The sequence below is a fragment of the Labrus bergylta genome, chromosome 10 (assembly GCF_963930695.1).
Source record: "Labrus bergylta chromosome 10, fLabBer1.1, whole genome shotgun sequence".
NCBI classification, from domain to species: domain Eukaryota; kingdom Metazoa; phylum Chordata; class Actinopteri; order Labriformes; family Labridae; genus Labrus; species Labrus bergylta.
The window spans coordinates 22,127,740-22,153,773 of record NC_089204.1 but is presented as its reverse complement, the minus strand read 5'-3'; the positions used below and the strand labels follow the sequence as shown (position 1 = coordinate 22,153,773).

Genomic DNA, 26,034 nt, shown 5'->3' with positions numbered 1-26,034 from the left:
CATATGCATCTGACACAGATAGAAAAAAATAACTTGGTCATAAGAATTACCTGTATAAGTTAAACCAACACAGAGCTTTATGACACTACTAAATCCAAAATCAAAGTTGTGGTCATATGTTGATTTTATAACTAAAATGATTCAGGTAATTAAAAGAGATGGATCTTCTGGTGATTTAAAAAAAAAACAAAGTGAAAAAAGATTGCTGGTTCCAGCTCTAGATAGTACTAGGTTTTGCTGCTGTTTGTACATCTACGAATGGAAAGTATTTTGTTTCAACTGTTGGTTGGAAAGTGAGTACCTACTGAATAGACTAAAATAAAGATTAATCAAGTAATCAAAAACAACAAAGGCTCAACTAATCATTAACTAAAATAATCATTAGCTGCAGCCCAAGTTAATATGTTAGCACTCTCTTTAGAACAAACAATACAAACTAAAATGTTTCAAATGTGTAACCCTACAAAATGCTTAAACTTATAAATGGGCATTCGAATGGCTTATCGACTCCATTGTTTTCCCTCAACTTTGTCAATGAGACAATAAAAATGCACGGCACAGCAAAATGATGCCCCACAAGTAAACAAAGTCAGCTGCAGTCTCAGAACAACTCTAGGAAGTTTAAATGAGCTGAGTCAAGTCTTTCAACTGTATATGCAGACAAATCCTCATTCAATTCTATCATCCCTTTGGAATACAATGGCAAATCTCCCAACAATTTAGATTGACTAAACTATTAGAGAGGAGCGTCACTCAAATTCAGGTTCCTATTTACATCATCCAAAGGAATTGAGACTAACTCGAACAGGTGAGAGGATTAAATCCTGCCTCTTCGACTGATACCAGATTTTTGTTTTCCCAAGCAAATTAAACTTTTGCTTTTAAGCCTTATCTCTCTATTCTTCGGTGGGTTTAGTCACGCATGGAGAAGGTACTCAGAACTTACCAAACACACCGCGAGAGATTGGGAGGAACTCGCTCTGTCACAACCTTTTGTGAAGGGTTTACGGCTTAAAACCATCAACCTATACACCGGTGACCCCTTTTCCCCTCCGACTCAAAAGTTACCCCAAACATCAAACTCTGGATTATCTTTTGATTTCCTCTTAGGTGAAAGGAGTTCTTAAGTCCACAGCTGTGGGGCCTGACAGACAAAAGAGGAGGAGGAGAGAGTGTTAAGTCACCATATTTATCATGACTGGTTTACCTCTCCTGTCAGAACCTTTTTTCTTCTACATGCTAATTGGCTATATCTTCCACACTCCTCCAACCCCCCCCCCCCCTAACTTTCACCCTGCAGTACACCCCCCCTTTTAAAAAAAAAAAAACCCCTGCTTTCCCTTCTTCCGCCCCCTCCTTTCCCCCTGCTTACCCCCACACAGACCCTCTCTCCCTGGCTCGAGGCCGTCCCTCTCCGGGGGGAAGCGAGGTCTGTAAAATCGAGTCGAAAGCCTATTAGCATGCTAATCCACAATAAAAGCGCCCAATCTCCTGGGCTATATTTGTCACTTCCCTTAGGTCCAATCAGACGTATAAGGAGGTGTTGATAACTTAGAGCAAATTTAACTGATTTGCTTTAACACTATATGCTGTCGCTCTAAGTGATTGGGCGCAGAGGAAATCCGATCAAGAGGTAGACTATTTAAAAGGAAACCATTGAAAATGCTCAGAGGAAATTTTGTGTTAAAAGATGCTTTCTGGAGGTATTGGTCCTGCGTTCCAAATCTTGTTAATGTTTTAAATTTTTTAACCTGTAACAGCTTACTTTTAGAATAAGCAAACAGTATTCAGACAATTGGGACATACTACTTATGAAACTTTGAACTTTGATGCTGCGCAAAGGATTGTGGGCCAGAATAAACAATAAAACATTGGCTTTAAAAATTGCAACAGGCATTTGTTATTTATTGGTAATAAGGTTGCAAACGTTTTCCATACTTCAATACTTTTTGAGGCTGTGCGTTTTAATAGGATACAATCTAAGTCTATTTTGGTAATCTGTAGTATTGGAAAGTACCAAAGAAAAAAAAAGATCTTCCGTCACATATTTAACCAAAATCTGTTTTGCAAGCGCAAGAGAGAGAGAACACTGTCGACTTTGCAAAATCACGCCTGTACAATTCAGACACAATTAGCCCTAAATAAGACAAGTGTCCGAAACAAGAGAAACGATAAGGACAGTACTCCAAATTGTACTTTTAATTGCCACACAGACGTTTTGAGCAGACGCTCTTCTTCAGTGTGTAACTGGCAATATTCACAAACATTCACAAGTCCATGTGGCAATAAAAAGCACAACTTGGGAGTACTGTCCTTATCGTTTTTCTTGTTTCGGACACATCTTTTTAGAATTACAGTGTAAATATTTTATATAAATGTGTTATATTTGTCTTGATCATTTTATTGTGTAGAAGTTTCCTCTGCTGTTGTTTACTTTGTTATCTATGTTTTATTATACTTCTGTGTCTATTCCTTATATGTGTAAAATTACTCTTCAATAAACCCTGATTTTGATTCTTGTTCTGATTGTGAATCTGTTTTGTGGCACACTAAGTATCATATAAATAAACGGGTATTGGAACACATCCGGTAACATTATTGTCAGGGCTATGGAAAGAGAGAAGGGTCAAATGAAGCCAGGATGAGATCATGATTCTTACTTAAGGTGTCTTTTTGGGGTTTTTTTTGTGCCTTTATTGTAGAGATAGGATAGTGGATAGAGTTGGAAATCAGGGATAGAGAGAGTGGGGAACGACACGCGGGAAAAGCGCAACAGATCGGAATCAAACCTGGGACAACCGCTTGGAGGACCATAGCCTCCACACATGGGGCGTGCGCACTAACAACTAGGCTACCAAAGTGTCTTTATACACACTTGGTGTATTGGTCCTGTTTGTGTGCGAGGAACGGTTGTATGTGTTGTACAGGATGAGATGGTGCAGGCTCCTTTTATAAATGTGCTTCGGCTTTAAAATGTGCTTTTGATTCTATTTGTTATTTTTTTTAATGAGTTTGTATTGTGTTTGTTTGGGGGTTTTTTTTGTCTTCAGTAAAGCACATTGAGTTCACGATGAGTTTCAGATGTTGAAAGAAGTGGTTCTTCATGATGAGCAAAATATACAATTATGTATGCCAACTGTATATAATGACTACTTTTAAATTAAATTCAAACATCCACTATGTTCTATAGACATCATCTATGGTCAACCAAGATTATGACGATCATATAATTTTTTTTTTTCTCAATTTTTCTTCCAATGCCAGCTTATCTCCTTCTGAAATGATACCCATTTCACACATCACAATTCATCTTCTATTTTTTGAAACTTTGACAACAGATATGAAGAGAGATCTAATGCAATATGCCTGGCAGCGGTATTAACTTTGGAAAAAAACCTCTCCTGTTTCTCAGAGAACGCCAGGCATGGCTTGCACATAGGGAGATCAGAGAACATGGCCGCTGCTGTTCGCCTGCTACCATCAATCAGACCCCAAATGGCTTCCCTGACACCACCACTACTCATTTTCCAGCGTGCCTTATGTGGCCACCATCTTGAAAAGAGGAGTAGGGAAGAAATTGGCGAGGTGAAAGGGTTTTTTTTTTGTTTTTTTTTAAGGAAGGCTGGCTAAAATCACAGCCAAGTAGCCTCCTAACAAAATGTTTCCAAACACATCATCTGGAGAGGAGGTCTGTTGATGTAGTCCAGGTGAACACCAGCACTGAGTAAGTCAGTTCTGCTGTCAATATTGTATGTTTAAAAATTTTCACACACACGCTCACCCCTACCTCTCCCCTCCCTCGTTAATATCATCCTCCATCTTCACACTCCTCTATATCTTTTACTTGTCTCTCCTGTCCCCCCCCCCCCTCCCCCTATCAGTCCCTCCCTTCTGTGTGCCGAGGCCAGAGTCAAATTTACAACAACTGTCAAAGTCAGGGATGACAGATAAATTAATCTTCTCTTCATGAGTTTACATCCCAGGCATCTGGGCTGCTGATCTGGCCCCTAACAAGCGCGGGGTCTCAGCGAGCTGTCTTTTAAAGCTGATGTTTTCATGGCCAGAGATGAATTACCCTGTCACGAGAATCTATTTATACAGCAGTTAGAGGGTGGGGCTCTGGATGCAGGACAACGTGATTTCATGGGTTAAGGTCCCCTTGAAGCATCTCTTAAATCTGGTTCTGTCTGACAAGCATCAGCACCACCAGGTCCATTTTTAGAATAGTGTTGGGTTTAGATTTTCTTCACACATGCAGAATGATTGTGTTTTTTTTTTTTATATCTGCAGTTTCTGGCTGCTGGCTTGTCCTCTGAACATTCCTCCCCACATGGATCCAAAAGTAAACTTCACTTTGATAGTGGCTCCATTAGGCAAATCACATTACTGTGGAGTGTAAAAGCATAAAGAGCAAATGTAAATTCACATTCATCATCCCAAAGTCGGAGAGGAGATGGAGTACGGGGGGAGAGGGTTCCCCAGGTGGATCATGGACCCATTATCCAACTCAAACAAATCCATGTTCAGACTCCCACCGGCTCGAAATGAGCATTAACTGACAGACAGGTATGTTTTGACAAAACATGAGAGCTTTTTCATTCACCATTTGCATCTTTAGAGGGGGTAACTTCATTTATCAATATAACAGCAGCAGTGTTGATAATGCAAAGATGAACAGAAAATAGTTTTGATTTATTTTCAGTATAAATCCAAATCAATCCCTAATATACTTTTTTTTCTGGTCGACTAAAATTGCAAATCCTTTTTTAAAAGCTTTTCAGTAATTTTCTTAATTTAAAGGTACAAAGCACTCTTCTCAAAACATACTTTTACATTTCCATGGCGTCACCAGTGTGGATGTTTTGCACCATGTCAGAGCAGAATAACATGATTGCATTTTTAAAAAAGTCTGACACGAGATTCAGAGGGGAGGAAAAAGTTGTTTTTTTACATGGTTAAAATAAAAGAATAAATAATTGAAAAGTCATAACTCATTTTTGTTTTTTGGTCATGTCAGCTCGTGTAAAATGTTAATGTATCTATATATACATATTTGCTGAATACATAGAGCCTATATCAGCCATTAGGAGCAGGAAATAATTGTCGGTATTCCTACTTTTTAGTCTGTTACTCTTGAAGAATAAATTGTGAAATTTACTCTTTCAAATATCCAGATGTTAGCTACTAGCTAGCTGCTAAACCGGTGGTCACAAGAATCTGAAATACAAAGAAAAGAAACTTTTAATGCCATTTTATTAAAAATAATACACACATCAGGCAACAACAAAAATTCATACATTTTCATAGTATAGTTACTGATAATACATCATCCAGCCCTATAGTATCACAGATGCAAAAATGGACCTCGTCATCATAAGGCCTTGAAAATCAGATTTTCTTTTTTATTCAATCTTCAACAAGAAAATCAAAGATGGCCAGATAGTGCTTTAAGCGTTCACACATGTTTGTAACTGAGCGACAATTTAAACATTTACTTTAAAATTGTCTTTCAAAGGGTGTTTGTCAATGTAGCCTATGCAAAATCCAGAGATGTTATTGCAATACCATGGTTGGCCACTAGGACAGTTTGAAAGCAACTTTTTTCTTTTTTTACCATTATCAGTTCAAAATACATCCTGTTTGCAGTGGCCTCAATTTAATGAATTTATCAGCAGGAAATAATGACGCATATGAGTTCTTATCTCATCTTGCACATTATACGTCAACTACAGGATGCACGCTAAAGTAACGTTTGGTGCCTGTGTTATTAACATAATGTGACCTACATTCTCAAGGTAGCTGTGTGTTTGTATTCCAGTGTGATCATGAAACAAAATGTGTAACCTGTTCCTGAAAGTGCTGATGACTTTCCTGTTTCACCCTCTCTCTCTCTCTCTCTCTCTGCGTCTCGTTCTCACTCTCTCATTCATCTTAAAATGGATTGCTCTGTCACCTGGACTAACACTTTACTGAGAGCAGCCATCAATACTTTTTGTCAAAAACTGCAGGCTGAGCCAGACATGTCATCAATCACCATTTACATAAAACAAAGAGCTTTCTATGACTGCCAGTCAGCGGCAGGACTGCGCTGACTTTGCTGGAGATAAAAGGAGCCGTGTCTTTAGGTCCACAGAGACACCGACTGCACTACAGCCCTACATGTGTTGTCAATCTCATACCAATTGCTATTGGTTTGCAAATAGCAAGCAATAAATCAATGAAACAGAGCTATTTGATCTTATCCATAAGACTGGAGGTGACCCTGGAGCTTTGAGGAACTGCTCTGAATGAACAGGCAGGTTAATGGATGGAAATAGCACCGTTGGGGAAATGGCTGTCATAATGTTACCAACAAATTCCATAATGACAGAATGTCATATTTATAAGCATCCAGACTAAGGCCTAATGACAAAAAGCAACTGTAACATCTGATGGCTTCAGCAGCATCTGCGGCATGTCAATGTCCACCTGTGTTTGGACGAGTTCATGAGTCAAGAGATATGACCGGCATCCTCTCCCCCACCTCCATCATCCCCCTCCCCCCCCCCCCCTTTTCTCGCTTAAAATAAGCCAGCATTGATGTGAAACACACACCGGCCTCAGAGGCCTGGCTCATACATTCACAGTTTCTGACACCCAGAGGAAAGCTAGATTTCATATCATTTATTTAACAGTAGAAATATGGTAATCTTCTTTATAATTGTTCCCCCTTCAATCCATTTTTCCAGACAAACACAGCGAGCAGGCCAAAAACTCTGAGATAATCTATTCAGCCGATATGGTTTGTTATTTTAGAAGTAATGTATTGCATAAGCACTTAAAACTGATTCACTAGAAACTAACAAGATTTCCTCTGTTTTCTTCTCACCTAAGGTTCGGCAAAGACGCACACAAGCATGCCATGTGAGTGCACACGCATGCATACACACGCACGCTCACAAAGAATTCAATTTGGAAACCATCATTGGAGCGCAGAGGAGAACTGGAAAGTCATATTGCTATAATGCTCAGATTATCAATCATTCTGACAGTTTATTGGCTTTATCACTGTACATACCATTAAAATGATGTCTGGCCCAGATTGTCAGGGGGCAAACATTAAACAGGCCGGGATTAAAATGCAGATCCCAAACACCTTCCCCTCTGCTAGCTGAAATTGCACAGGACCAGGCAGCTGACTTTGGATTTGCTGTCAGAGGAGACATCGCATCAACACGGAGCTGGGCTGACGAGTAGATAGATAGTGTCACACTCAGGAAATGCAGAGGCTTCCCTCTATTTATCACACGCTGTAGTCAGTCAATGCACTAAAAGAGTGATAACAAATGAGGGGAAGAAACATCTATTAATCTCCCCTTGCACTCCTAATCAGACATCATTGGCAAACTCCTTTGCACTAGACTGACGTGCGGCTCGGCTACAGCTCATGAAGGAACATATTAATACCAACACCAGTGCTATTAAAAGTAATTTTTGGTGGCTCTGAAGCAGTGAGGAAGGGAAACATCCGTATTTCAAAAGATCTTGACAGTTAAAAGGTTGTTAATGGGCATTTAAATGCAAGTGCAGCTGCCAAGCTGGCAAAGCGAGCCATAAAGCAAAAGAAATGTCTCCTCTCTCTCAAAACCTTTAATCAAAGCCGTGCAAAGAAAATATACCACTCTGCTGCGAGTGTAAAGTAAAAGTTCTAACAAAACAAACTCTCTTACTTTTTTTAAAGTTTGCGTAGTTATTAAAAAAATATGGTTATATAAAGAGCCCGACCGATTTACCGGCCGGCCGATAATATCAGTCGATATTAGCATATCAAGTGACGATCGGTATCGGCTAATTTAATCTCTGATGAGCACCGATTTTACTAGATCCATTCACCATTCATTTGAGTGTCATTGTATTACACTTGCAGCTCTCTTTCACTAGAGTATGCTATATGGATTTTAACAAGTATTATCAATCTCAAGTATACAAATGTAGTTACCAATGCCAATCTTTTGGCATCTTTTCCACAAGTGTTTAATAACTGTATTAGAGGGATCAACACAATAAATATGTATATCTCTATCTATCAGATCTAAGCATAAATATGTATTGGCCAATATATCGGTATCCGATTTTTTGTTTCCCTAATATCAGTATCGGCCCCAAAAATCCCATGTCGGTCAGGCCCTAGTTATGTAGTTTTTATCTGTTTTTCCAGACAAAAAAAAAAACCTCTCTGTTTGGAGTGCAATAATGATTATTAATACTGAGACTATGAGGAATTAAGATTTGCACCTCCAAATAAAGGTATATTTTGGTTTTGGCAGGTAAAGAAAATCAGGTCACCTTCCACATTTGCAGATGATATTAATATTTACATCCACAATTATTGGTTCAGGACACACAGATATATTATACATTCCAAACAGACTGAGATGTTTGTTCATCTACAGTGGCAGGTTGGGAAAACAACTTTGTAACCTTTTACTTACTTCTGTTGTAACCAGCAAAACTATTTCACATGTTAAGGACAAATCAAGTTATTCATCTCATATGTCTCAGTTCGGGAACTGTTTTATGTCTGACTGGTGTGCACATGGCCAGGAACAGTCTGTGCAATTCCAAAATAGAAAATATGATAATGTGTCCAGAAATTGCAAAACACGGCTCCAAGTCTGTAGTCTGGATGAAAATGTGGCATTTATTTCGACAGACAAGAGATGCCTCACACACATCCAGATTTTTAACATTGTGAAAGAAGTCCTGATAGAAAGCCAGAATGTCCATCACAACAGCTCTGACAGATTCGATTATATGACTAACATTTTGACTAGAGATGTATTATTTGGATACCAAATTTACTTAAAACCTTAAGTGAAAGCAATGAGAGACATTTACATAGACTGCAGCAACCAGTTTATATCAGATTTTTATTACAGAAACAGATTTTCAAAAATGTTTTCTTAAATCAGCAAAGGACTGAAGAAACAATGAGCAAAACAAGCAATTCAAGTTGAAGTTTACTAAGGACATTACTGAATCAGACCTGTGCAGATGCTGCATGCAGAGAGTCAATTTTTACAGTAAAGAAACATCTCAAAGAAAAACAACGGTTATAGCGATTGCTGGATTTTGTTGACAGAGTCAGTTATATGATGAGGGGAAATTGCACAAGAGAATTTTAACTGATATTGAGTAGACTGGCGGGGGGTTGTATCTGCAGAGGCATAGCAGCCAAACACAGGATTCTCTCCAATTCAAAGATGTCATATGTAGTTCAACGTATTGTCATGATAAAGTATAATGCTGTCCTCCTAAGTTTCCACGATTTATATGCACATTATTCTCCTTTTCCATAATATTTTTTAACATATCTTCCCAGATTAGCACAGCTTTATAGATCCTATATTCAGTCACTATGCGGAATAAACAGGTAAAAGAGGAAATTAACCAATAAGCAAAGACATCAATCAAATATGTTTTGTTGTTGCAATTTTCTGGATTCCTTTGTGTTATGCCACTGCTAATGTGACAATGTTTCTGTTCTTTATATGATTTGATCTGTTTGTTAAATTACATGCTATACTGAGAGGGGCTGGGGCTCAACTGAATATTACATTCTCAAGATAATGAAAGAATCCTTGTGCCCTAGAAAAGACTGGAAAAACAAACTGCTAACCCTGAAGTCTCATGACAAACCACAAGATGTTGTGTCCACGTCATTTTCTTTAATTCACTCCCTACTCGTAACCTCAGCCAAAGAAGGTAAACAAAGGTTTCACTTCATGACATCAACCTACTGAACGTTTAGCATTCAGGCTAGCTCTTTCTAACACTGGCTTAGGCAGTCACCAGCTTGAATGTTTTTTTTTTTAGTGTCTTATATTGGATCCCTTTGTCAGTGTTAGACAAAATAGGGAACAAATGAGGGGTTAATTGTAGCATATAGTTCTGCTCACGTGTCAGCCTTCCTAATTAACCCTTAAAGTGTAAACGCAAACAGCTTCCTGTCCGTGTGAACTCTGCAGACGAACAGACACGGGGACCTGGACTTTGAAGCCTGTCACAAAAGGCTCGAGACAGCACTGTTCTCCTCATTAATCTCACTGATAGAGGAAACGAATGGACTGACTGGGCTCGACAATTTTTTTTGTGCTCTCATAAAGAGAAACACAGAGGAGCTGGAAATGAAACTCCACACATTATGAAAGCTATTATCCTCAGCTGCCAGTCTCGGTGAGAGAGAGAGAGAGAAAGCTGGTAATCCAAAACTAATAGGCAAAATGAGAGGTGTAAAAAAAAAAAAAAAAAAGAAGTAGGGGACTGGGTCAGATCATCTCTCTCTCTTTCTCTCTCCCTCTCTTTCTCCTCCAATTACTGACAGACAGTTGGGAATATGAAATGAGACTGAGGAATGAGAAATATTCATATTTTCTCTGAATGGTATTAAACCCTGACAAAGTAAAAGAAAATGGATGCTGCTTTCAATTTTTGACAGTGTATCAAATCTGACAAGATATTAAACTGATCTCAAAACACAGACTGTCTGCATCAGTGCCGAGGGAAAAATAGGATGTTCTCATCTTGGCTCATACAAGAAAGATTTATTACCAAAAAGACACAAATTGACATTTTCTAAATGACTGTGCCGATCCCTTCCTTTCACCATTATCCTTCTTCATTATCAGGCAAAGAAAAAGAGCAGGGTCTGATGTTTACTGCAGGACTCAACGCACAGATACTCAGTGGATACAGCAGCCATGACATAACTCAAACTGCTCGATCTGCAGACAGTCACTGCAGACAAAATCCCCGCAAATCCTTGATGACTGCGGGACACTCATCTACCACACACATCCATCATCTCGGAGGTTGCAAGAAGGTCATTGGTGCCGCTAATGTAACAGACTTTCCAACATCCAGGCCATTAAAAACAGCATAGACTGAGAGAGATAGAGAGAAGTGGAGGGAATTGAAGGGTAACTCTGAACATCTGAGAGTTAGTATGATACGATACGGTGAGATACTAGGGCTGGGTATTTCCCACAACCCCACTATATGATACGTATCACGATACAGAGGCCAAGATACGATACATATTGTGATATACATTGATTTTGGATAATGACCATGTCCTACACAGAGTTCACGACAACAGCTTTTCTTTATGTTGAGAATAACAGCAGAGGCATAAGGATCCTACAACTTAAAACACTTCAATTCAGGTCCTCATATTAAAACAATTGAATCCCAGAGCTATGGCTATGGCGTTATTGTGAACTCCACCATAGGTCAATTGTCTTTCAAAACTGTCATTACAGCTTTGCAGACATATAGATTCTGCAGCAATACATGATACAAGGAGCACATGACCATATATTGCCATATCGATTTTTTGAGCACATCCCTGGTAGATACTTTATGATCCGATGGAATTTGATGCATTAAAATGAGATACCATACATTCGATACAATGCGATACACGGCCCAAGATAACAATAATCACAATACATCTGCAATTGCTATATTGCAAAATGATCATAAAATGGTACATCACAATCATCTGATTAACTGAAGAATAAAGTGCCACTTATAAAAGGTAAAGTTCAGGATTAATGTGCATGCTTTTTCACTGCAATTTGGTGTCAGATTCACCTTTTATCACACTTCACCTTTGTAACTTCTTTGTTTGACATTATCCCAAATTCTGATCTTCTTCCTTTGTCTTCACTGCAGTCCACCTGACCCTTTGTCCACATTACCCTCACTCAAGTCAGAGGCACCACTATGAGAAGTCATGAAGTGGTGACACAGTAAAAAAAAGAAGTGTAATAATTCATCATCATATTCTTTTGTGCATAAATGTATTCATAATTAATTACACATATAATTCGAAGCATTCTTTATACATGTGTTGATTCTAAATCCATACAACTCTCTATTTTGACAGAATGAGATCCATTCAAAATCTCGTACATTTTTCTTAAGAATAATGCACACAGAAAAACACAGACACTTGCATCAGCTAACACCCCCAGAGAAATTTGGTCATACAAGCCTTTTCTCGCTTCCGGATATTCTTTTCAATTCTGGGTACCTCGAGCATCCTCCACTGGATCTACCACTTCAAAAACACACCTCATGAAAAAATCAGGAGGCCTGTCTGACATGTGTCCCTGTGCCCTGATGGCATGCCAACACCAAAGACCAGCATTGATTTTCTGTAACGTGGGGTCGGATTAGCCCTCTACAGGGATTAGCTGCCTGTGCAAGGCCTCGGGGTTCGCTATAAAACTAATAATTAATTTAAACAGTCGGGCCCATGGAAGGATACGCTCACTACACGTTCACAGCATGAGGGGGTGAGGATGAGTGACGGACTGTCTGGCACTTTGTAAAAGACCAGCTGTGTGTTCATAAAGGCCTACTGTATCTTCAACCTGATTCGGATTGCATTGCTGTTGCCTTAATGCAGACCCTGACGGCCACCGCTACACATTTATAGAAGTTTCAAGAGATTAATATGTACTATTTACTGTTACTGATGGATATCTATCTGATGTAGATTACCATTAGGCTTGGTTTAATGACTCTGATTGCCGTACAAACTCGTAAATATTCGATAAGATTGCTGGGAAGTGTTAATGCTCAACCAATTCTTAATCCTTTTCAAAGGTCATAAAGATAGATAATGTACTCATTTATAGCCACAATGCATGTTAAAGACAACAATATCGGAAGTGCACAATAAGAAAACATCCAAATTACTAGACTGTAACACAACATAGCAAGGTAAAAATGTCTCCACAAAAGAAGCAGACCTCCTTCTTAACATGTATCAAAGACATGAAGACAGATAAAATAATAATGTCCCAACAGGCAGCAGATATTGTAACCCTACCTGAGAAAAAAATACAATTAAAAGAAAGCCCAAATACTTAATTACGTCTTTTCTCTACCAAAAGAATCATCAACAATGTAGTCAGCAGGTCTTTTTAGTTGTATGTAGTGTTTGAGATTAAAGGTTGATCCGATGAAGGGGATTTTGTTTACCGATAAGTTAGATCCCAGGAATGAAATACAAAGTCATTTTGGTTGGGGAAAACCAAATCCAGGTCGGATTAAACCATTCTCCTTGTGTTTTTGCCTTCTTCATATTTGCATAGTTATCTTAATTTTTAAGAACTTTACAAGGATTAAGGAGTTTACATTCTCAAAACATTATCATTGGAATTATATGTTGATGCGACTGGCATGCTATTTGATGAACGCAAACAAATACTTTATGTATCCAAATGACTCAAATAGATGTGCTTCAATTTCAGGGACTACAAAATATCTATATAAACGTACACATAAACTTCTACACCCCCCTCCCCCCCAAACAAAGAGCAAGCCTAAAGCTGTATGAAAAAAAGGACAGATGTGTCTTTTACTTGAAGTGAAACAAAAACAATGAAAACCATCAAAAGTTGAAGCATCTCTCTGTTATCCTCCCCCTCCTTTTACCGAGCTGCCAATAAGGTTGCCATAGTCAGCGAAGGTAAAGGGATTTCTCCTTCTCTTCTCAGAACACTTTGATCTGACTGACACACAAACGGCCCTCAGATCACAAGTCTGCAGACCCTGTTGGGCCTCTCTGCCTGGTCTGCTTGTACATGTACACTTGGTCCCTGTGAGGATTCCTCACCCTCCTCCCATTTCCCTTCGTCTTCCCTTTATCCCCTCTTCTTCCTCCTCCTCCTTCTACTCCTCTTCCTCTGCTGTTTGGTGCTTTTTGAAACATCTGAGTACAGACATGTTCAGAGCTTTGGAGGACCCAGGGGCCTGAGATTCCAGACAGAGGGAGAAAATAAAGAAACTCTACAGTGCCCACGGTGCAAAAGCTATCTCCCTGTTACCACAGGGGAGAAACTCTTAAACATCACCAAACGTCTGGACAGACGGAGAAGATCAGAAGACTGTTTGGTTTGTTGTGCACATAATCATACTGTCAGCTAATGGTGCAGCCGGCAGCTCACAGTGGAGCCGCTGTGATGGAAGTCAATGCATTTATCCTAATGGAGAGACATGGTTTTCTGAGGAGAATAAGAACACTGTTCTACACAGACGCTTCGTCCAAAAATGGAAGGGTTGTTACTTGTAGTTTTCCAGCACAGACGTGTCAGCATCACGGACATGAAACATGCCGTCACTGGTTCTTATCTGGATACGTCCCTGGGTGGAAAAGTGAGGCAACAGCTTACTGATGTCTTGCAGCCTGCCTGACCATTAAAACATATTTCCATGCTGATGGATGTCAGATGAAGCATTTAAAAAAATAAAAAAAAAAAAGCATAGCGTGCCCTTGATTTTTGAGATCTTTCCCAACTAGAGTTTTCTAAACTCATTCTTCCATGCTTTTGCAAAAAGAGGCAAATGTAGACTGTAAACTAGTTAAAACAATAGAGGACAAAGAGTGCAGCTGGGTGCGAGCGCTGGGCTGTTATCTCACACAAATCATCCTGTCAGACCAATATCGAGTTTTAGGGGTGGCGGCTTGGAAGGACAGTCAGTGGGTTTTATAAGTGAAAGCTGTGAGTTAGTTTATCTAAAATGGAAACAGGAAATGAGTCACAGCTGTGCTGAGAATGTGGCACAGCTGTTCCAGGGCCAGATTAAGCATTTAACAAACGAAAAAAGAACCACGAAGGTTGTCAGAGGTCTGATATTGCAGATAAGGCAACTAAGATGGCCACCATTTATCACTACATGATTGGCCAACCACGATTAAACCTGACTTCAATCATTGAGGTTTAACGATTATTATATTAGTCCCTCGTCTTCACTAAGATGTAAATTCTTTTTGAAATCATGAGGCCTTCATGTGCTGTTACATCTTATAACAGCCTCCAACTCCTTTTTATGGTCATGAGATTTACTCATCTACTGACAACATTCATCACGCAGCCCTCTTAAAAAATCATCCCCTTAAATTCAAAACATGGCAAAAAGTGCAATCATCCTCCCGAATCTTGGCATGCATAAGCCATGTATCTGTCTTCACTTTTCACCCCTGGGCCTTCTAGGAAAGACTGTGGGAGATTGAAAGCCATGAAGCGACCAAAACTGCCTGAACTGAACCAAAGGAAGCTTCTTTGTTCCTCTTCCAAAACAGGATCCAAATCTCTTTTTTTTTTTCTTCCCCTTTTTTTTTTTTCCATTTGGGAGCCAGCCGAGGGAAGTAGAAGGATGGCAGCCCCTCTCTTTGCTCTGTTCTAATGTGTTCCATGCCTTCCAGTTGCTTACATCATCAATCTGGGAGATGGCTAAGTGTGATGGGGTGAACATAAACAGTGCTTGAGTTATGGGCTAAAAAGGGACACAGGTTGTGTCTCAAACATAACTCGGCGACCTCTTTGCGTTTTCTTTTATGAGAAAAAGCTCATACGAGGAGTTTCTAATCACTGCTGAGTATCTTAAATGACTTTGCGCGTGTTATTTACCTTAAATCCAGCGCCACAGCGGAGAGGAAGCAGCTTTACGATATTGGATTTCACCCACATCATCAACTTCAAGCAGTGCGCTTGCTATTGACAGCCGAATGCCAGTCCTAATCATCTCCCTTTCAATGCGTGCTTTAAAATGCACACCCTCGTGTCAAAACCTGAGCGCACATTAACGCTCCCAAAATCGTCTACTTACTAAACATGTCAGTAATGAATTATACATCTGACTTTTTCCCCTTCTCTCGTATTTACATGGTGTTTCTGCAGAATCTGTGTAGCACTTGTAAAGTATTTAATAAGTGTTTAAATATGCACGAGAGTCAAGATCTTAGCCGTTTCGAGCAAAGTGCAGTGTGTGTTTACACAATATCAAAAGGCTCGGCAATGTCTGTCAAAATGAGTAAGACATATGGACGGTTTGTTTTTCACTTGCCAAAAAAGAAAAAGGGAGTATGTCCACTTGGGCCCCATCAGGTCAAATCATAAAGATCCATCACTGGCTTTGCACTGGGCTAAAACGCCAAGGAAACATATTGTAGATTTTAAGACCCTTTTTATTCAGCCAGACTGTGTACTAAAACTAATTGGATTTCTGTCAATGGAAAAAATATATCCCTGGGACAGCTTTGAACTCAATAGCTCTGACTATCCAACAGCACATGAGGGAGTGAGACCTTGCCACATGCCAAGCACCGGGGAGGAAAATTAAATCGGTGGTCAACATAAAATATTAAAATAGTATGGTATCGAATTTTTGAAAAATGATGTCAGGGCTCATTATAACCAGCAAGGCAGTAAATTAAGCTATATTTAGTGGGTGATAATTGAAATCATAGCTGTAGTCATTACCACTGACAAGTTTCTAAATAATACCCAATAAATCCTTTCTTTTTAGCAAAGTCCCCCTGACAGCTGGCAGTGTTGAAAAATATAAAGTACAGAAACAGAATCTCTTTTCCTTTCTTTCCCTTCCTCCTCATCCCCCCAAACTCTCCTCTCTTTCTCTCTGCTAGAGCCAATAAAATGTCAGCTTTTATTCTCCTCCTCCAAAGTGTTGGCTAGATGTCAGCAGACCCTTCTAAAGGTCTGCCACTGCGAGCTGAAGGCCTGTAAATCTCTGTGTCAGTGGCACGCCATCCGTCTTGGGATATACAATAAAAAATGTGACGCAGTCATAAAAGGAATGGCATCACTGCTCCAGTATATATAATGTGAACAAAAGGAACATAAAGATGTTCCATTCCATTCAGAATCCAAAACCACGAGATGGACTCGTATTGAAGGAGAGAGGAGGCTGAGGCGAGCTCGAGGAGGCTGATGGCAGCTCCTGACAGTGACTAACAGACGGATCCTCTGCCATCAGTGGGCTTTTGTTGTGTTTTAACAGAGAGATAAAGATTTATACTATATATATATGTATGTTACACTGTGGGTAAAGGAAATGTGCAGCAGAAGGGACGATAGAGTGGCTACTCGACTGGCTGGAAGGATAAGGATGTCAAGATTCTGGATTTTAACAACAACAAATACCCTGAAAAGACCAAACCACCAAAATTGAATAAATCCAACAAACAAGTATGTCGCATGAGCCTCAAACTATACTTATCTGTGCTTGAAACCTCCACTGTTGTCCAAAAAGCAATTAAAATATTTCAATAAACCACAACGCTGAACTTGTTATTGATATGGTCCTTCATCACTGTGACACGGCCATTGCAGTTTATTTTAAATCAATCCCACGCACAATTTCCTGCTGCTGCAAATATGCAGTGAATGTGTATTAAGCTGCAGCTAAATTTAGACCCCATCAAGTGCCCAAATCGCCCCTGTTTCAGTCATATTAGCTGAGAACTATACTGCAGCCTGCTGTTTTAGAAACTCACTGAGCCTTAAATGTTTAATAAAACTATGTTTGTGACCAGTTTTTTAACGATTTACATTTTATGGCCCAATAAATGGGCTTTGGGTTCCTGAAGACAAAGGCGAAGCTGGAAAGAAGGCGAGACGGACTAAAGTTAAGTAGGTTGTGGTCCTTTCATTGACTTTGTTGATAAAAGAAAATTATAAAATAAAGTAAGTCACAGGGGAAATGTAAACAAAAGCTTCTTTTTTTTTTTGTCAATTCAGCGATTTTTTTATAAATCACTTTGACTCTGACTCAAGGGGCACGAGAAGTAAACATTAGAAATAACTGACAATGAGTCATCCTGTAGTTAGTCAAACATTGTACTGTAAAATAGAGAATATACACAGTTTCACACTTGAACTCCTGAAAAATTCCAGATCCAAATTTCAGGAGGACTGACCCTAAATCCTCCTGACCTGGCCCTTCACACATGTACATCACAGCAGGGGACTTTGGGGGAGGGTCTCCTGAGGCAAGAGGTGACTTCAAAGAACAACACAGAAGTGACTGACGAAGCAACAGAGTTTGCTTTACAATGCTTTATGATTATATTCTAGTAATATCTGTTTTCGCCATATGGAGTTTGAACACCTGCTACAGCTACCAGCATGGTAGTAGAGTTCAGGTGAGAATTACAGACCTCCAGCGAACAAGTCCCATTGGAAACCTCTTCTGGAATCTTTTCAATCAAACATATGGATTTATACACCAGATTTTATGGCAACCTGAGTCAGTGTTTAACGTGTGAAAAACTCTTCAAAGTACGTTCAAAGGACTTTAGCCAGTACATCCCATTCAAACAAACAGAACAAGTCACTCTGCAGTCCTTCACTATAAGACCCAGTGACTTAGGCTCTCTGAGTTAACTGTCCTCAACAGCATGAAAAGTGTGTTTGCAGCAATCTTATTAAAGCAAATTCTGATACACAACCTCAAATTGGAGAGATGGAGGACCAGCTAAGTCATCCATTAGACATAACATCTGCAGCTCTACAGAATGTCACCCCATCAGTTTCCTGAAGTACTACATCATTTAAGAAAAAAAAAAACAATCTACCCGGGTGAAAATTAAAAACCATAGAATGACTCCAAATATCAATGTCCTTGATAAAAATACATTACTTCCTGCCAGACCCTGTCCCTCTGATCCATCTGGTTTAAATCTCACAGGGCTGCGAGAGCTCTGCATCCTCTCTAATTTATGAGACGCAGATCAGGTTATCCTCGAATATCGGCCTTAACAGGCCTGATAGATCGGATATGGAATACATTTCCTCAGCAGAACAGAGTCCGCCACCACTATTACCAAACACACACACTCTGTGCTCCCAGTTAAGTGATTTGAGGACTTCATACTGCCAATGTTTCATATCCTCTCCTCCTAACTGACACTTTATCTGCATACCGGCATCTCTGAAGATTGAACACTTAGGCAAGACAATGACAGGCTCTCGTGCCGTTGTCACTTCTCATTCTAGGACCGGTCTAATGCCTCATACTGGGCTTCTGCCAATAACTGACATCCCCCCCAGCGCTCGTCCTCCTCCCCTCGCCATCAAACAGCCAGAGTCTACCTAGCTTGGATAGAAAAGCATCACTTGATGTCTGTGACACTCATTTGTCAATTAGCAGGCCTCTTCCCGTGTTGACATACAGCGACTTGAAAGACAGAGCGGCGCCTGTGACGAATTAAGAGAGACAGATGAGTGAGGCATGAGCGGCAGAGTAATACTATAATGTTCTTTAGATATGAATATAAAACGACACAGCTGACAGGCCATACAAGGTTTTATTTCATTTCTCAGTGTACCAGGCCTCCCTACTTTGTCTTCTTTGTTCTCTTTTCATCAGACTGCTTACATCTCATTTTGACAGCCGGGCGACATTTAGAGCACTTTCGTTTTAAAGCGCAAGTTAGCATACTTGATTTGTCATTAAAATGCAAAACGCCTGCCATCACCAACATAGCCAGGGTGAGCACATATCCCCTCAGACACACACAGACACAGGCACACACATACTGTACAGACACACACATATACAGGTAGCATATGGACACTTTATTTCTGAATGGTAGGTGGAATTTCAAGTTAAAATTTGTGTGGGTTCATCTACTACAAAAAAGGATTCTATGGAACAGTGTGCGAGCAGCTCTGCAAACATTGGACAGCTTCTTGAGCTGAAACAATTCCCCGTCTCGGCAGCAACAGTTATTGCTATCACCTCCTCTTAAGCCTTTTGACCACAAAATAATTTTTTAAACCTGTACAGTACGATTTGGCTAAAGAATACATAACGTGACGAGAGAAAGCTGATAGGCTGCACAGACCTTTAACAACGTCCAGACCTCACTGAGCTCACAGATTTGTAAACTGTGTGCAAGGATTTCCAATGCAAATCCATGCACACAGTTTTAAATTGCAAACCCTTTTTTCTCTTCTATGCAACACAAAAAAAACTGGTGACAACAAGGAAGTAGCATTCACACATATACAGAAAGCTCTCCCAACACAACCACTTCCTCACCCACTAGGAAGCCAATGTGACAAACCCTTTAGTCTGTCCAGTGTCCACTTGAGGCTGGTTCCAGGAACCCCAGAAGTAATATACAACACAGTCAAAAAAGACAGTTTTCAGCCAATAGTATGATGAAAAGATTTGTTATTTGGGCTCAAAAGAAAAAAATCTTTCATGTGACTAATTTTGGATAACATTTGGCCCAGTGGACAAGAAGTAATCAAGGACAGACTACCTTTAATTTATTGTCTTTATATAACACTTAAGCTTAATGTGTTAAATCAACATCAGAAACTAACTTTTTTTCCCCCACTTTTATTTTGAAATAATCTGTTGAGGTGTCCTAAAACTGGAGTACATTTAAAGCAAAATATGTTATTAAAGTTTGTGGTAGCTACAACATTTATATAGAATGGACGAGGTTGTCTGTAAAATTCAGACCATCTTGCACTATGATCAACAACTTGTAAATATATAACATTTTCTGTAACATATTTTTCATACCTCTGTGATTTAACTAGCTCAAGCAAATCTAGTTAAAAAAATAAGGGCAAGTTTTAGGGTTGGGTTACAGTTTCAGAAATGCTGTCACTACAAAACTGAGTTTGTTATCAAGAAGCGATGTCACATCTAAGAAGGAAGGTTGTCACTGTTCTAAAAATGTTTGGATTCTTGCTGTGACTCACAGACATGTGTCCGCCTCAAACCTCATGTGTCCAGGGCTGTAACACTGCATGTAACAGATGCCAGCACCCCAGTCACAGAGAGGAATCATGTCATGACAGCACATGCCCACTCGCTGCACTGTGTACACACCTGACCTGGAACAAAGTGGACGACACAATGCCACCCATGCTAGTCCTGAGACACAAATCTCCCTGTGAGCCACACTTTTCAACACATTGATGAGACAGGCTGACAGTGCAGCACACAGGGAGAGGTGTGGGTGTGACAGCCCGCTACCATAATTTCATCCTGCCATTACCTGCCCAGCCACTCACAGTTATGTTCACAGAGACAGATGCACCAACACTGCATACAAGCATGCACACAAACATAAACCTATGTGCGACATACACACTCACACACACACACACACACACACACAGCACTCAGTTTAAGGTGGTGCGAGTACATTGCTTCTCATTGTGACTCACTGTCAGCTTGCTGGATGAGTGTTGTCAATTGAGGTGACAGAAATAAGCATATTAGCTACAACAAACTCTGGCAATGTCTCTCTCTAGATTTGAGTCAAGCAGCACGGAGAAGTGCATGATGCCCAAGGCGGTCCGCTGAGTTCCTCTCACATGTGCATCTGTTTACACCTGGTCTGCTCGAGCTGACACTGAAACGAGGTCACGGTGTCAATTCACAAATGTCTCTACTAACTGACAAGCAACGTCAGGTAGTAGATCCTTGAAGGCTGAGACAACAAGATGTAATATTGTGGGATAATACTGTATCAGGTGAAAATCAAAATACTACCTTGGTATAGAAAAAAAGTATTGGTGTTATTTCATATGCAGATGACACCTCTCTTTACTTTAAGGACGTAGGTGCCCCTTTTTTTAAGCCGAGCTTCACAAGATTTAATGTTTGGAGAATGAGCCGCACTGCAGGTTATTCTGGATGCAGAGTACTGTTTAATAAAATACTAAAGGTTCTTGTGAGGCAGTGTTTTTTTCATTAATATTTTGGCTTGTTGTGCCTTTATAGTAGAGACAGGACAGAGGACAGAGCAGGAAATCAAGGAGAGAGCGTGGAACGACATGCAGGAAAGGAGCCACGGGCCGGACCCAGACTTGGGCCGGACCCAAACCCGGGGATCGCCTCGTGGATCGCAGCCTCTGTACATGGGGCGTAAGAACTAACCACCTGTGTTTTAAGCCAAATCTGTCAGCAATCTTCTATCAAGAAAAAACAAGTCCTTTTTCCCAGGAAAAGCTTTTTCACCATTAAGCTGGGAGTCAGGGGCCTCTTAGGTGCATTCTTACGGAGATCAAAAGTACTAACGGGGTTGCTATGCTGAAGTTAGCATATAAATTTATCACATGTTTGGCTGCTTATTGAGTTTCCCAGCTCTGCCTGTCCATAACCTCCGAACAGGTTCATGTGAAGAAACACATTGCAACAGGAAATTAATTTCAAAATAGATTGTAAAATTAGGTCTAAATGGAAAGTGTGTGTGTGCTTGGTGGAGAATCCTGCTGCATAACCATGCAAGCAGGTCAGTAATGTGTATTTTATAGGTATAGATAGAGATACAGTGTTCAGAGATCCTGTTTTCAATAAGAGTCACTTCTGGGAATTTGTTTTAACACATTTTACAAATGTCAGTAGAAGAATCAGTAAAACACATGGAAGAGTTTAAAAAGTGAGAAGGTGTGTATGAAATGTTTCTAACAGAAAGGAAAACAATCTCTAAAGACGTGTCTCTTTCTACCTTAGTATATGGGTTATGATAAGAACCCTTCAAGCAGACTATCTATAGGAGAAAAGATGAAGCACTGTGTAACGGATCAGTTTGCCCAATAGCAAACCATCAATCAATAGTCCACTGATATATGCCCCAAATGGTTGGACAGTACCACTTCATTACTTCTGCACCGCTTCTCGGCCCACACCACCCTTTGAAGTTTAGTAAAGATATCTGACATCTCAGATTATCCAAACGGAGAATTAATAATGAATTAGTAATATCTGAGTCATAAATATTTAATTCTAAACATCAAGCTCTTTATGTGACAGGTTCAAGGGCGAGAAACATAATGTCAGCCTTGATCTCCCTGAAAGCAACACGCACCAAGTGTTGTTTAAGCCAGATTTCATAATGCTGTTTGCAACACACACCAGGCCTTTCACTTCCTCTGAGGTAACAGTAAGACATCTATTATTCAGTTGTCCAAGTGTTTAGTGCCAAGCACATTGCAGTCATGATCAGATGGCAAACAATAGATTTACTGCAGTATCTGCTGTTTAGAGGCCTTTGTTGGATAATACTAATACATAAAGCTCCTGATCAACCACTCTAGAATTAACTGAATGTGGTGATACGGCTTTAAATAAGTCACTTGAGGGATTGATAATAAACCATGGATAAAGGAGGATGTTTTGACCAAGAAAGAGAAGAACAAAGATCTTCTCAGCGATTTTTTTCTGTTGCAGAACTTTATATGAAAAAATAACAAAATGTACACCCCTGTCCTGAATATGTGACAGATGTGTTGGAGGGCAGCATGACTTTAAGAAATGTGAAAAGTCACAAACATCATCTACCTTTACTGCAGGTAAATTTATTTATAACCTTGTCAGTCTCAGGACGTTTTATCAGGTATATGAACAATGAAAACAGCACTTCCTTTTACACCATATGGATACTGGGTACATTTTTCTGTACACCTGACTATGTCACGCAGAAAAAAACGTAATTCACCATGGGAAGTACTTTACGTAATTCTTTAGCAAAAATCATGTTGTCTAAACACTAGTCTATTGTCATAGCATCTGTTCATCATATACATTATCAATTATGTACAAGGAGGGGTACAAGGCACAGCTTGAGAACAAATCAAGTCATATAGTAGTGCATAAGAAAAGACATCGTCACCAAGGGTACATTAAAGGACAAAAAGGAGGGGGGGGGGGGTGACTGCAATCTTTCCTCGTTGCTTGTTTAGCTTCTTTTATACCATATTGTATTTATTCATATATTAAGGTTCAGTTAACCTTACACTGCTCACAAACTCAAAAATCTAAGTAACAGGCTGAATAATCACCCATTATAGCACATTTATGAGGTTTTCATTTTTTAAAACTTTAAATCAAGGTGAGCAAAACCGTGTGCACACACAAGCAGTAAATATTAGGTCACACGGTCAGCAGTTTTAGGGTCCTATTTCCTGAGAAATATTTTGTTTTATTCATTAACTCTAAACACACATTTCCTTCAGGTCTGAACATTTTGTGTAAAGGGCGGATTTTGCAGTATGACAAGATGTAAATCAGTTCAATTGAAGACTCCACATCATCAGCACAGACAACTGCCTCAAGACAACTATTTCATCAAAAAGATTGCCTCTATTGAGCGGCGTCATGGCCTGACAGTCATGAAAAGGGTTCAGAAACAAAAGCACCTTATAACCATCATCTCCTCTCTTTTACTTGCCAGATCAACTATGCCAGCCCTGCTGTTGAAACGGCAGCCCCCTCTGAAGCGGCTGCCACGAGGTGTTCCTTCATGTCCTGACAGAGGAATCTTTTCTTCTATTTTGCCCCCTCGAATTAGCATGTCACATTTATCGATCGCGCCTTTTATCCTGCCCCAGCGTGGCACCCGCCCAGCTCTAACACTCATTCAGCCCTTTGATGTTGTGATGACACTCTGGACACCTATAGACTGAGGGCACAAATTCAATTGCACCTGATGTAAAGATGCATGTCTCGCAGTAACAGACAGATAAAAAAAGAGAGAGGGGGAGAGATTGAGACAGCACACGCTGGTGATTATATGTTTGTCGTCTGTGCATCTGTCACATACCTGAGCTGATTGAAGCTTAGATCCAGCCTTCTTGCAAAGTGGCCGTATTGGTCCCCAAGGAAGTCTGGAATGTCGTTACAGTCATGTCCAATGTAAGATATCTAAAGCAACATATATATATATATGATAGATTACCAAGGAGAGAAGTGGCAATGACACAATAGCATCCCTGACAAGATCGCAGAGAATGTTTTTTTTTTCTGGATCAATCTATCAGTCGTTTAATTCTTATCAAGCATAAATAACACTGTTCATATAGAGAAGGTCCTGACCATGCTTAGTTATATTCTTTAAAACATTATTCCACCAATGATTTTAAGGACAGAGAAAGTGGGAAAGTAAAAAAAAAAAAAATACAAACAGATGGTAGAGATTGAATAGTAACAGTGCCATATGACTAATATACGCTATAACAACTGTGATAATGACAATAAAAGTGTGTTACCATTCAAACATTAATAACAGGCTACTCCTCCTGTTAAACTATAATGGATTTTGGGTCGTCATTTAAATTTCATGTGAGCAAGTATGATTCTAGGCTGTATGATGCAGCTGTTAGGTTTCCATTCATCCTCTTTCAAACCCAGAGGAGTAGAAGCTTGTAACTGCGGTAGTATTTACGTTTGTATAGATATAATCACTCAGTACAGTTCACTGCAGTAGGTTGGAGGCATTCATCTGTCTAGTGAAGTTGTAGGAGGAAATGCCAAACTGAAAGTCACGACTGTAACATTAGCTGCAGAGTGTCACATGACACCAGTGATGCAGGAGAAATAAACAACACTCGCATACACTGACCACAGTTTATAGTCTAATTTTTATTTAAAGTATGCTCACTTTTAATGATTGAACCGCCAAAGAAAAGTGGAGGGAGACGTCAGGACAGAAAAAAAAAAAGAAGTTTCTTAAACAAACTTACTTGAGTCCCATTCAGCGCGACTGACGACTCGTTCTGTGCCATAACTTCCTCCATAGGATGACAGCCCCGCTGACTGGTGTGGTCAAACAAAACTACCTGCGTTGATATCCAGAGTCCTGCGCTGTTGTCAACATTAAAAGGTGAGGTGTGTAAAGACAGTCTCTGGAGATCTACTGCCGCTTTTCAAATGACTTTACAGTTTCCGCGTGCCGTTTGAATCAGCTGACCTGCTGTTGTGCGGAAGCACGTGGACACAGTGTGTAATGTCAGTGTGCTGCTGAAAAAGGTTTCCCTTCACATGTAGGCTTATGGAAACATATTTGACTTAAAGTTGTATTTCAAAAAAGCAGTTTAAAAAAAAAATGATAGCCTATGAAGTGTTTCTGAGCTTAACTTAAGAAAAAAAGTTTAAAAAACTGTTTTTTTTTGTGATGTGAGAAGTCATTAGTTCTACACCTTCTCAATAACTACTCTATATCACAACAGTGACAACAGTTTAAGTCATGAATAGGCTATTAAGCATCCTCAAAACATCAATATTATAATACAGTCCTTCCTTCCTGCTGCAGTCAGACTGTTTAACCAAGCTTCCTCCCAGTAGATCACAAAACACACACAAACACACACACACACAACCACACACACACACACACACACACAACCACACAATTCACTCTGACATTGTGCA

The 26,034-nt window shown here is 39.8% G+C and overlaps 1 protein-coding gene across 1 annotated transcript in view; it reads right to left on the bottom strand.

Annotated features, from left to right (window-relative positions):
* lrmda (leucine rich melanocyte differentiation associated) overlaps positions 1-25,601 on the bottom strand; it is a 222,781-nt gene extending 197,180 nt beyond the window's left edge. Inside the window, exons 1-2 of the mRNA XM_020630951.3 lie at positions 25,347-25,601; positions 24,428-24,528 (exon numbers count right to left, since the gene is read on the bottom strand). Of these exons, the coding sequence (XP_020486607.1) occupies positions 24,428-24,528; positions 25,347-25,400 (155 nt within the window). The 5' untranslated portion in view covers positions 25,401-25,601. The remainder of the gene's footprint in view (positions 1-24,427; positions 24,529-25,346) is intronic.
* Between the last annotated feature and the right edge of the window lie 433 nt (positions 25,602-26,034).